The 13,684-nt window shown below is 45.8% G+C and overlaps 1 protein-coding gene across 1 annotated transcript in view; it reads left to right on the plus strand.

The window, feature by feature from the left end:
• The window catches only part of DR1 (down-regulator of transcription 1), a 31,894-nt gene that overhangs the window by 6,416 nt on the left and 11,794 nt on the right, over window positions 1-13,684 (plus strand). Inside the window, exon 2 of the mRNA XM_018559226.1 lies at window positions 6,163-6,711. Coding sequence (XP_018414728.1) covers window positions 6,492-6,711 — 220 coding nt within the window. The 5' untranslated portion in view covers window positions 6,163-6,491. The remainder of the gene's footprint in view (window positions 1-6,162; window positions 6,712-13,684) is intronic.

The following is a 13,684-nucleotide window of genomic DNA, read 5'->3' on the forward strand; positions in this document are numbered from 1 at the left end:
ACCCCCCCCCCCCCCCCCCCCAGGTTGCAACATGGCTTTCCTCTTTCCTCCTCCTATAGCCCTTCTGCAAAGAACAAACTCTTTCTTATATCACTGTTTGCAGCTCCCAACAGACAGAGAGCCATTATGTAGGTGTGTTTGCGCTGCTATACCACATTTCACCACCAGGGGAGATGCATTACAAATCTCTGATTGCATTTCCCATTCCCTTTATAACTATTGAGGAGTTATCACAAAGAAATATTTCAACTGTTGTAGGTTTATCAACTGCATTGCTTCAATGAAACGCGCACATTAGCTCAACTGCTCTATTTTTGTATTTTTTCTTTGTAAATATATTGTAAATGTCTTTATGTTTGTATGGTTTTTAACTGTGGAATACTAAGAGTTTTGTTTACAGGTCAATGAAAGGAAGAAGATCAGGACAATTCTGTATTATTTCTGATCACATAATAAAGAACATTACTAATAATGTTTAAATGCCAGAACAAGCAATAAAATCTGTAATCTGACAAACTGATCATCTGACAAATGTCTGGTTTTTTTTCATTAAGACACTATACAGTAAAGCTTTTTTTTTTTAGTTTAAACCCATCAGTAACCTAATGGTATGCAAAGACTCCAGAACTAAAATACATACCTTTACAGGACTTCTACAGCACCCCAGATGATCTGAATCTACAATAGACAAATATAGAAGAACATTCCAAGGTAGTGCAAATGTAGATACTACCTGGCAATGTTGCATGCTAACACACCAACCTCCTGCATGTTCCTATTGGATATAACCATACCCAATATGAATGGGGGGGGGGGCAATTTTTGGCAATACCAGGAGAGCCATGGGATTCATGTCACCTGGGTTTAGTACGGACAGGTATACTTTAATGATATACAAGTTGGTATAAGTATATGAATATGGTTTGACATTACCTTTCTTTAACCTCCTGCACAGCAAGACCCGTGCTGTACGAGGGCGATTCAATACTCCAAGGCAACCAGGTCTTCATTGGGCTGCATAGTTCTATTTTACGCAATGGGAATGCAGGTCAACATGCACTTATATGAGTGTTTGCTCATGTTGGTACGCATTAGCTGTGTTGATGGGCATTGGAACCTGCACCTTCGTTTTAATGTGCTTCTATTGATTTCAATGGAAAAAACACACATGCCTAAAAACATATAGCTGTCAAATCCAACCTTGATGGCTAACTTGAGTGGAAATGATCGCAAACTGTTAAGACTCACGGACTGTTTTTTGAACAATCAGGTATTTCAACTATCAATTTTTATGTCTACCTGGCTACTGGCAGACAGATCTGTCATCAGTTACGACAGTAGATGGGAGATCTTCATTGTGACCATTGCACCATTCGTTTTTTTGTGATCTTAGCGATGTACTTGTTATCAGGTACATACATAGTCTGATTATCCCTAGAGAATCTAGAATTGGCTGCTAGTGGAAAATTGGGTTACAGATAAGACAGGTTTACCTCTTAAATCCTGCAATGTGCACCATTTTTATGTTACAGGATCCACTGGTACCATCCATATATTCATTTTCATATATAGCACATCAACAATGAAATACTTTTCAGCAATGTATATCATTTATAAAAACTGGGAGCAGTTAAACATATCAACAGATTATTTGCTTCCTGTTAAAAATTCAATCTGTTTGGTTGCTGTGGGTAAATGCTGCAGTCTTAGGGCCTATTCACAACAGCCACTGCGCTACATTACACAGCGGCTGGTGTGTGGTGCCTGGCAGTGCGGATCTTGTATACTTTTTTTCTAGAACAAGTGACATTTGATTAGGTTCTTTGGACACAGCATGGAACAAAGCGGTTGTACCGCGTCGCATCCTGCTGCGCTGACAAAAAAGTACTGCATGCGGCGCACACCACCGCATTGCGGCTGTGCTGGAAAAAAAATGTGTCAGCGAAGCCACAACGCATCTGGTGTGAATTCACCCAAAATCCTGCTTTTGTAAATCCGAACCATGCTACTGGGATATTTGAATTTAATAGCTGATGCAGTACAGCCTGCTACTAGAGCAGACGTGACCACAAGATTCAGAAGCTTTTTATTTTTAATCCTGTATACAATATTGCAATTTCAAATTGAATTAGGCTTTGATATGTAAAAATTGCTTTGAAATGTAAAATAATAAAAATGTTTTTATTCATTGGTCCATTATATTTTTCAATTTATAAACTCATTTCAGTAGATGTGTAAAGGTGGCCATACACTGTACAACCTTTGCAAGACCTTAGTCTTGCGATGGTTGTAAAGGGATTAAAAAAACGTACGATCTCCCTATCTTGGACGGGCAGATTGCACGCTCGATCATCGCAAGCCACGCCCCCTGAGGGGCGGGCTTGCGATGACTGTAATGAGGGGCGGGCTTACGCTGACTGCAAACGGGCAGTGTGCGCGTGCGCACACCGGCCCGTTCGGCAGTTGTCGAACCAGCAGGCCACCAACTCGCCGAGAATCGTACGATTCCCGGCGGGTTTTCAAACATGCTGGTTCGATGGAAGACGTGCGACCGTACAGTAGAAACGGTCGCACGCCTTCCATACACTGCACGATTCTCGTACGATCGCGGGATTTCCCGTGATTCTCGTACGAGAATCGTGCAGTGTATGGGCACCTTAACACACACAACAAAACAGGACGCCCTCTCTTTGTGCACTACGTTTATTAAAAGATTTATTTATATAGCACCGACAATTTACGTAGTGCTGTACATAGTTGCACATTCACATCAGTCCCTGCCCTCAAGGAGCTTGCAATCTAAGGTCCCTATCTCACATGCAAACATAGAGATTTCGACAGGAGCCAATTACCTTCCAGCATATCTTTGGAGTGTGGGGGTAAACCTGCACATGCACAGGGAGGACATGCAAACTTCACGCAGATAGTGTCCTTGTGTGGATTCAGTGACTCTCAGTGCTGCAAGGCAGAAGGGATAACCACTACTCCACTGTGCCACCCAAAATCATATCTACAGATGGATACTCACAATCTGTATTAGATAAAAAAAAAAAAAAGGCATGCATCATCTAAGCCCCCCGAATGTATTCTGCAATGTGTACACAGACCTCCCCTTTACATCTCAATGTAATTCAAACAATCCAGCTAACATGCTTCTGGGGCCAAGCGCCCTTTATCAGAGTCTATCAGAATGACCTGGTATCAGGGCATAAGACCAACTCATCCTCAATTATCAGCTAAGCCAGTGGTGGCGAACCTTGGCACTCCAGCTGTGCCAAAACTACAAATCCCAACATGCATCTGCCTCTGGGAGTTATGTCTGTGGCTGTCAGAGCTTTGCAATGCCTCATGGGACTTGTAGTTCCAAAACAGCTGGAGTGCCAAGGTTCGCCAGCACTGAGCTAAGCACTGTTGTGTTACAGAACACACCCTCACATGAGTAGTCACCAGCTCCATTTTAAAGGGCTAGTTCACATTTTCACAATCACCAATGCCTGCCCCCCACACCAGCCAGTATAACAGTCCCGATATTTGAAAACTTCACTACACAGTGGCGACTGGTCAGTGTGGCCATGTGTCCATACTTGACAATGAGAATCTCTTCCGAGCCTTCTTTCTTCTGGTACAGGAGCAGTAGAGGCAGGTAGGTAATTACTATGTGTCCTTACTATGCTGGTGGGGTAGCATTCACATATAGACCAACTCCATCCACAAAGTCATGCCCAATGGGAAGCACATCCAGCGTGGTCCCTGCAGTAGGAGAGTGTGTTACAATGAGACATGGCTTTCTAACTTCTAGCTCCATCAGCATACACCCACCATCCCTACCCCTTTTCTCCAGGCTTCTGTTGCAGCTTACACAAGCACGGTAATCTCTGGCAGCTCACACTACCAACCCCCTCACCCCTGCCCAACCTGTTACTGGTAAGAAGGACTGCATGTTTTGTTGCAGCCGACCGCTCCTGCCAGAGGCTTTACTCACCACGGTGCCTGCAACCACCCCCTTTCTCACCACCATGCCCGAAACCTCCTCACCAGTGTCTTCATGCCAACCCACCCAGCGCTCTAACCACACCTCACTCCCACCACTGCCCCTGACCCCAAATTCTGCCCCCCCGCTTTCACCACCTCTCCCACATCTCTGCACTCGCTGCCACTGCAGTGACACGCTCTTCAGCTTTTCAATAAATGAGCGCTCTTTTGCTGGTATATAGTAACAAAATTAAAGGGTATGTAAAATATTTTATTAGTTTTTATTAGGAAAGGGTTAGATCCATTTCCATTTTTTTTATTGCCAGACACCACATCAGGATCACGTCCAAAAAGATTATGTAGGTCCCATGTCAAAAAATGAAAGCTCTTTATGGGGGTGGCCTGCGACTGTTTTTCATTGTACCAGCTTCCTGTGGGAGGCAGTGTGGCCCGACTGCATCTGAATTCCTGTGTCCCTCAGAGCACTCGAAGCTATAGATTTTTTACAGCGAGTACAAACATCTTATATTAGCCTATAATATTGGTGGACCAATGAAAGTATCGCAGGCGTGGATCGGTGCAGAGGCCGCCCCCCCCCCGTTCAGGACTCATTCCTATAAAACGGACCAATGAAAGTATCCCAACAGAAAATCAGTGTGGACAGACCAGTGACCTTCATTTGCTCAGCTATACGCTGGGTGAGCACGCTGTAAATCAGTCTCTAGGTCTCTTCTGTAATAAAGGATTTGTACCTGCCTGTTTGCAATCTTCTAGACATGATACCCAGAGCTGTGCATCTGTGGGAGTTACATCATCCCAACACAGCCAATCTAGATGGCCAAAGATCCCAAGGCCAAACACCGGTGAGGGAACTTGCAGATGTCACATCATGGGAGGGAAGTGTACAGTATGTTGGCTGGATCCTTAAAGTCCAATTCTGGGCACAAGACAAAAAGAGACCCTTGCAGTGCCCCCTCCCCCCTCTGCATTGTATGTGGGGGAGGCAAATGTTTGACTGTGGCCAAGAGCGCCTAAGCTTAAAGTAGTATTAAGGTCTTGGCGTTTTTTACCTTAATGCATTCTCTGCATTACGGTAAAAACGGCCCAGCACCTTTTTTCTACGCCAGTCCCCCCCCACACTTACCTGTCAGCTGCGCTCATCCACGCTGCTGGTCCCGAAGCAATCCTCCGTTCCCCGAACTTCCAGAGTGGGAGGATACTGATGGCAGAGGAGCCATAGACTCCTTCTGCCAAAGAGGGAAGGGGCGTGGCCTGCCACAGGGCTGTGTGTGTCTCTGGAGGCACACAGCCACTGTGGAATTGAGCGCCTCCATTAGAACTAAGGTGGCACCCATGCAGGGGGGGAAGAGCGCTGCGGGGAGCCACTAGAAAACGAGGAATTAGAAACTTTTAAAGAAAAAAAAAAAAAGCAACAGCCTCCAGCAAAGGAGAAGTAAAAAAAAAAAAATAGGCTTTAATATCACTTTAAGTTCAATTCAATTCCCGGAAACACGTCCCGGGACCACAGGATCGAGCACAATTGCACACAGTGATTGCAGCGCAAATGTAACCCCATTGAAATTGGTGGGGCCGCACGGCAATCGCTTAAAAAAAAGGTACAAGTACCTTTTTTAGCGACACATGACGCACAGCTTTTTTAGCTGTTCAACTGCACAGGCGGTATCGCGGCGGGAAACTAATGGCACCCCAGCGCAACTGGGGTGCCATTAGAAAATAATGGCAGCGCCAGCGAGATCAGCAATGGTGGCCAATTTTGTGACCGCGTGGTTTTCTGCACGATTGCCACGCAGTCCAGGATCGCCCAGGTGTGAACCTAGCCTTAGAGAAGGATGCAGTCGCAAAGATAGAGGAAGCCTGCTGGACCTTACCCCTCTACCACTAGACTTACCAAGCATTTAACACTTGCAGGGTGTGTGTGGGGAGGGAGGCTTCACATTCATTTCAAGAAGAGGAGGGAACTATCTTAAGCCTTCCCCTGATTAACTTGGAGGCTGCAGGCAGAACTTCAATATGAACTCCCATCTCTCCTTACTTCGTCCTTTACCCACCACAGCAGCTCTCTACCATCCCGCTAAGTTCGCTTTATGGAAGCGGCCCGTAGCGTGTGACGTCACGACGCGCCAGCGCGGCACAGCCATGGTAACCTGGACGTGGGTGCGCTTCCGGAAGTGTAGAGCAGTACGCCGTGCTTCCCCCAAGACGCCGCTTCCGGTCGGAGAAGGTGGCCCTCTCCGCCGGGATGTACCCGTGACCGGTACCAGCCTGCCGCTTCTTTCAGCCCCGAGCCATTTCGCCTGGTCCCCGGTGTGCAGCCTCAGAGCCCCGACTATGTTGTGAGGAGGAGGAGCAGGGAGCCGGCGCCGTCTTCTCTCCCCGTTCTTTTAGCGAGGCCTGTGGATTCCTCTGCTTTGTTTTTATAGGTTTCTCCGTGCTCCCCGGTGACGGCACCCCTTTTCCCGTTCCACCCCCAACCCGTTCCTCCCCGCCGCCCCGGAGACATGGCCTCCTCCTCCGGGAACGATGACGACCTCACCATCCCCCGGGCTGCCATCAACAAGATGATTAAAGAGACTCTGCCCAGCGTGCGGGTGGCCAATGATGCCCGGGAGCTGGTGGTGAATTGCTGCACCGAGTTCATCCACCTCATCTCCTCGGAGGCCAATGAGATCTGCAACAAGTCTGAGAAGAAGACCATCTCCCCGGAGCATGTCATCCAGGGTGAGTGCGGATAGGGGATTCCTCCACTGAGTGGTGGGAGGTCATAGGTGTCTCCAATAAAGCCAACCTCTCATGTGCAGGTCCTGTCCAGCAATGGGAGGATCTGAGGAGGGCTTTGCCTAAACCCCTTATTGCTGGGCAAATCTCAAGAGCTCAGTATCCAGTGCTCCCTAAAAAATGACAGGTGGCACATATCTTTTAAGGTTTTCTGTAATTGTTGTCAATGAAGCTGGCTTCTAAAAATATGCTGCTGGATTGGGGATACTGTCTCCTAAATTCCATATTCATTTGCCCACCCCTGCCCCAATGCTTTCCAGTGAGAAGAGTGACACAGTGACAGCAGAATTATTAGAGAGACAGTGACTGCCATATTTGCCTCATATATTATAGAGACAATGACTTCCAGATCTGCACCGTATATTAGAGAGACAGTGACTGCCAGATCTGCACCGTATATTAGAGGGACCGTGACTGCCAGATCTGCACTGTATATTAGAGAGACAGTGACTGCCAGATGTGCACCGTATATTAGAGAGACAGTGACTGCCAGATGTGCACCGTATATTAGAGGGACAGTGACTGCCAGATGTGCACCGTATATTAGAGGGACAGTGACTGCCAGATGTGCACCGTATATTAGAGGGACAGTGACTGCCAGATGTGCACCGTATATTAGAGGGACAGTGACTGCCAGATGTGCACCGTATATTAGAGAGACAGTGACTGCCAGATGTGCACCGTATATTAGAGAGAGAGTGACTGCCAGATCTGCACCGTATATTAGAGAGACAGTGACTGCCAGATCTGCACCGTATATTAGAGAGACAGTGACTGCCAGATCTGCACCGTATATTAGAGAGACCGTGACTGCCAGATCTGCACCGTATATTAGAGAGACAGTGACTGCCAGATCTGCACCGTATATTAGAGGGACAGTGACTGCCAGATCTGCATCAGAATTCCCACTACTGACACTGATGTAAAGCATCTCGCACTGAAGCATGCTGGTGGCTTTCATAGCAGTTTGATAGAATCAGACCATCTTCATATACTTGCATTCTATGTAAGTGTCTGGAGAATTCACCAGGCTGTTGGTAAATAATCAGTCCCTCTTTCTTCTCGCTCTCTCGATACATTCTATGGTTAAAGATGCATACTTGTTTTTCAAATAATTTACCATGGTCACGTATAATACAACGCATACAGTGAGCATCACCATATGTAGACGGATGCCTGCATTCCATAGAACTACGTTATTTCAAACATGTCACCAGCATTAAAGCTCCTACGCAGTTGAGAAAATCTGAGACCGCTGTAAAGAGTTTTAGTCCTGTTGCCATGTTTCACATAAAGATGTTTTTCAGTGTTTCCATTGAGTGCAGCCATCCTTCTACATTTTCTGATTGATCCTTTCTGTGGACGGTTCAAATTTGGGACATATTTGGCTGATGTGTGGACAGACTTTATCAATGGTTCTTTGAGTCCTATGTTAACCATTCGCATATCTGCTTTAAGACCCCATTCACGCTTTTTCAGTGCTGATTTGAGCTGAGCGACATTGAGCTACAGTGCACATTTTGTCGCACTACATAGCGCTTTTTTTGGCAGTCTATCAAAGCCTATTAGGGCCAAATCGCACAAAATCAGCTGGAAGAATAGGTCATGTTCGAGCGACAAGCTTGAGCTACAGGCAACATTGAGCTGTGAGATGTGAACAGCTCCATTGGATGAGCTACATTGAGCGATTTGTTTTTAGCAGAAGTCGCGGTACAAATCGCTCACTTTTGAATGGGGTCTAAAGTGCATCTGTACTAGTTATATCATGACCAGGCTATCTAGTACCAGAAGCACCCCCACTTCTAGGGATAGGGGAATCAAGGGGCCCCACGTTACAGTGCTCCGTGCATCAGGCCTAAGTACTGTCACCTGAGGGGGGTGTGATAAGTCTATGCAAACACTGACTTTCAGAGAGTCATTCATTTCATAGGAACTCCTGCAGGCTATAGTGACCTGAGCATGATGATTTTCTTAAAGCTGACCTTTACCCCCTTTGTCTGAAAATCACATCAGTATGCAGCACTGCACTGCATGAAATCATCTTACATTCATTAGCTAAACAAAAATATAGTCTCAGCTGTAATCTCAGGAGATTTCAGGGAGAAGCATTTTCCTGCCCTGAGGTGACGGGTATGGTCACATGTCCTAGTCACATGTGCCAGAGTTCCAGGAAGTAAAGAAAGATCTAGTAACCTGCCCTTAGTTAAAATGGCCGCTGTTAGAAGAGTGGGGAATAAGAGAAAAATAAGGTATGCAACGAATACAAAGCTGTTAGTTATCTAGAAGTATGTGTTGGTAGATTGTCATTTCCTAAGGTATGTTTGTTATTTTTAAAGATATGGGTGAAGTTCCTCTTTATCGCTAAGGGCCTGTCCACACTATTGCACAAGCCCATCTGCTTAAATGCTTCCTTTTAGTAGACCGGCTAGTGCTTTGTGGCAGCTCCGGCAGAGTGCGTTGTATCGCAGACTTCCAGACCTGTCGCTTATCACACCTTTTTTTAATTTTTTTGTGGCGTTGACTCCATTCAGGTCCCTGCACAGCAGTGACCTGCAGTGGAATCCAGTGCACTGTGAAAAAATACAGCAGTCTCCATTTCATTGCAACATACCACCCATCACACCCACGTTGTGGTATGAATGGACACCGAGTAAAATTTGTTTTCTATGTGTTCTTGTGGTGACCTGCGTTGAACCGGTGTTGTAAAACGCAGGTCACCACAGTATGTGTGAATCGGCCCTTAAGGTAAGGTCTGGCATGTTATGGTAATTACCTTTTTAAACAGCAAACATGTATTATTGTAGCTAAATACATACATACATACATACATACATACGCACACACACACGACAGTGGAGCCCAACGAGCAGCTTGCCGGCCGTTGTAATTACACGGCCGGCCGGGAGTGTTACAGTCAAGCGATTGGGCGTCTATAGAGACACTCGATCGCTTGTATAAGAGCAGCTGTCACTGCCGGTCCCGAGATCCACTGTGCCCGATGCGGCCGGGACCGGCACGGCTGTGTGACAGGAGATAAAAGGGAGTTCAGTATACAAACTCCCGTTGATCTCCTCTCAGTCCCCGAATGCAGGAAGTGGTGTTTATTACATCACTTCCTGCATTCAGTGTCACTCTCCAGCTACAGAAGCTGATGAAGCCGATCTCTGCTTCATCAGCTTCTCTCGGGGTCCCTAGGTGACAGGGGTCTTGGAGACCCCTGATGTCTCCATAAAGAGGACCTGTCATGTAAATTGGCTATCCATAAAGAGGACCTGTCATGTAAATTGGCTATTGACCCCCATGTAATAGCAATAAAGTTGTGTGTAATACAAAAATTAAAGATTCATAAAAAAAATAAGCATACATTTATTTTTTTTTAAACAACTTTTTTTAAAGTCCCCGCCCCCCACATACACACGCAGATATGCGTCGGGTGCGTCTACGTGCAAAACCGATGATTGCGCCTATTGTGCCGCACATGTTACATATCGCCACAAACGTCGGAGTGAGCGCAATAATTTTAGAGCCATTAAGACCGGGTTCACACCTGGGCGTTTTACAGTGCTGATCGACGCACTGTACTCTCTCATTGCAAGTCAGGTACTAAGTAGGGTTGCTGAATACACTACCAGCAGAGGAAAACCTCACACATCTGCATATGAAACACACTAATAAAAAGCAAGCCTGTAAAAGTCACAATAAACCTTACTATTGGTTAATTATTAAACATGGTCAAAACAAGTGCTCGCTCTGGTTTCCTTTTCAGATGCCATTTCCAATTGGTTTCTCCAGATTGATCTTAGCATGTCATTTAATGGGCTAGCCAATGTTAATACCTGATACCTTGCCTGCTTAGAAGCTGCTGATATTGATGTACTCTGCCAATAACATGTATGAAAATGTAAACTGTTCATTTTCCTGCTTGTGTTGATGGCTAACTCAGAGCAGGCCTGTCTGCACATCACTCAGCAGGTGGCAGTCTGCCCATTACATTCCCTTGAGACCCGCTGATAAGTTCCACTTTATAGAGCCAGCTGAATATCACAGTTTTGTGGCTGTATAAATCATAAGCCTGCTGACAGCTCGATAAAGTAACTGCATTGTCCTTGGGCATCGAAGAGTCAAATGTTGAGTATTTAACGGCCAGTTTTCTTTGTATGTGTTTAATTAATACTGGGAAACACTAAGGCCTAATTCACACGAGAAACGGGCGGCCCGTATAGATCCATGCTGCGTGCACGGCCGTATCGGGCCGCTCCCGGGAAGGACAAGTGCTGCGTGTGATTGGTTGCAGCAGCCTGTCCTTCTCTATGAGAGTATGCGGCCGTACGCCACCCTACGCTCACCCAAGCTGCACGTCCGTGCGGGTGTGCATACTCGTATGCATCATAAAGATGGGCAGTGCATATCGGAGCAATGCCGTGATGGGAGCTAACTTCATTTACCACAATGGCTAACCTGTGTAAATGGGTTGCCTTGTGTTAAAACCTTTTAGTCATTTGAGTCATATGATAATTCAGAAACTGAATGATGTAAATGTTTATTCTCGGGAAACCAATGCAGCAGTTTCAGAAGTTTTGGTAGATTGTGAAAGTTTTCACTAGTGAAAATCTGTCTGGTTTCGATCTCTGCGTTTAGCAAGGGAAACTCTTTTTTGTATTTTCACTATCTGTTCTGTGTTTGTTTAACACACTAGTAGCTATGATTAACACTTTAAATACTGGTAGGCGGTCTGACCTATTCTGCATACTGTTACATTTGTTACAATTACCCTTCTGCAAATCCTAATGGGAAACTTTATGACCTTTTATTACTTTATTATTATTATTGACCTTTATGACCTTTTTATTATTACTTATGACCCAGAAAAGGAGAGACTTTGTTGACATTTATCATTGTAGCCTATTGTGACCTGTAGACATCTTTTGATCATCTTTTTTCTTCATCTGAACACCTGTAATGCACCGCTCCTGGCCTTTCCATAGGGTAGACATGGACAGTTGTGTGACATGACTACTTTTGTTTAGGATCTGGCTGGAAGATGGAGATTTCAGTGGCTAGTAGGGGTGTGCCTGCACATCCGACCACCTTCCACTGTCTATTCCCATTGAAATGGAACTCTAGGTGAAAATCACCATAGTCGTGATTTCTGTTTTAAAGTTTATAATATTAGAATTCAGGATTAGGTTTAGGTTAGGAGTGCTTTGAGGTTAAGGACTATATTTTATGGATTTAAGAGAAACTGTCTCTTGACCATCAGGGTGTCCTCTGATAGCCCACACCCTGGCAAGGTTCTGTATATTGATGGGTTCATGCTGCCTCCCTGCTGCTGGAGACCACCTGGGTAAGCTCCAGTGGCAATTGGCCACTCATGCCTGAGCATGGTTGTACAGGAGAGGTCATATGCTCTCCCATACAAAGAATCCCTGTTCTGATAGAGCAAGAGTGAGAACTCCAGCAGAACGGGGAGGGAGTGCCAATCAGTAAGTACACCTTGTTTGAATGGTGGGCTTTCAGAAAACACGTCGTGAATAGTCAGTGGCAGAATTGGGTTGAATAGTTAAGGCAGAACTGAACAAGACCCTGTCATCGTGGTGACTAAAGAGTCCTTTGACAACCAGCCTGACTTGTCCTTAGGCATTGCTAGGCCTGGTAACTGAGTCTAAGGCCTGGTTAACACCTAGGCATTTTTGAGCAGTACATAAAGCATTTCCAAACGCCCAACACAAGAAATCCTATGATTTTCAATGGCCAATGACACCTGAGGAGCAAAATGCCAAACACAGAAAAAAAAGTACTGTATTTGCCGGCGTATAAGGCGACTGGGTGTATAAGACGACCCCCTAATTTTCCACTTAAAACATAGGTTTTGGGCTTTACTCGTCATATAAGACTACCCCACTTCCGAGGCAACACCATTTAAAAACATCATGGATGGATGTGCGGTAATACTGTATGTACGGTAGCTTCAGCTACATACAGTATACCGCGCTGAGCCAATCACGGCGAGCAATGTATTGTATTAATGAATACAAAGCCTGCTTGGATTGGCAGAGGTTGTGTACATCGCTCGCTGTGATTGGCTCAGCTACTGTATGTAGCCGAAGCTACCGTACATACAGTATTAACGCATATCCAGCGGGCTGACAGATTAGGGTTGTTCGTTGTGGGCCAGCTTGGCCCAAACAAACTAAAGGTATACATTGTATACCCCGCGTATAAGACGACCCCCGATTTTCGGGGGATGTTTTTAAGTATAAAAAGTAGTCTTAAGGTGCCCATACACTGCTCGATTCTCGTACGAGAATCGGGCGAAATCCCGCGATCGTACGCGAATCGAGCAGTGTGAACTCAGACGTGCGATCGTTTCTACTGTACGGTCGCACGTCTTTTGTCGAGCCAACATGTTCGAAAACCCGCCGAGAATCGTACGATTCTCGGCGGGTTCCTAGCCTGCTCGCCCGGTAGCTGCGGAACGGGCCGGTGTGCGCACGCGCACACTGCCCGTTCTGCATTGCCGTCATCGGAAGCCCGCCCCTCAGCAGGGCGGGCTTTCGATGATCGCAAGTACGATCTGCCCGTCCAAGGTGAGCAGATCGTACGGGCTTTCAAGAAGCATACGACCATCGCAAGACAAAAGTCTTGCGATGGTCGTAAGGTGTATGGGCACCTTTATACGCCAGTAAATACAGTACCTCTTTTGGCAGTTTGTAGCTTGTTTTTCTCCATAGACTTTAATGGAAACACTAGTAAATGTGCAACAGAAGCATGTTTGTACGTGCGTTTGTCCATTGACTGCAATGTTTTCTTAAGCTGCCAGTCAAAACGCTTGTCTTCATGTGCAAAAAAAACTAACTGAACCCATGCGTACAAATGCACAAAAATGATGACACTTTTGTGTGAACAGGGACTTAAG

This window comes from Nanorana parkeri, unplaced genomic scaffold (assembly GCF_000935625.1).
Source record: "Nanorana parkeri isolate BGI_ZX_2015 unplaced genomic scaffold, ASM93562v1 scaffold382, whole genome shotgun sequence".
In the NCBI taxonomy this organism is placed as follows: domain Eukaryota; kingdom Metazoa; phylum Chordata; class Amphibia; order Anura; family Dicroglossidae; genus Nanorana; species Nanorana parkeri.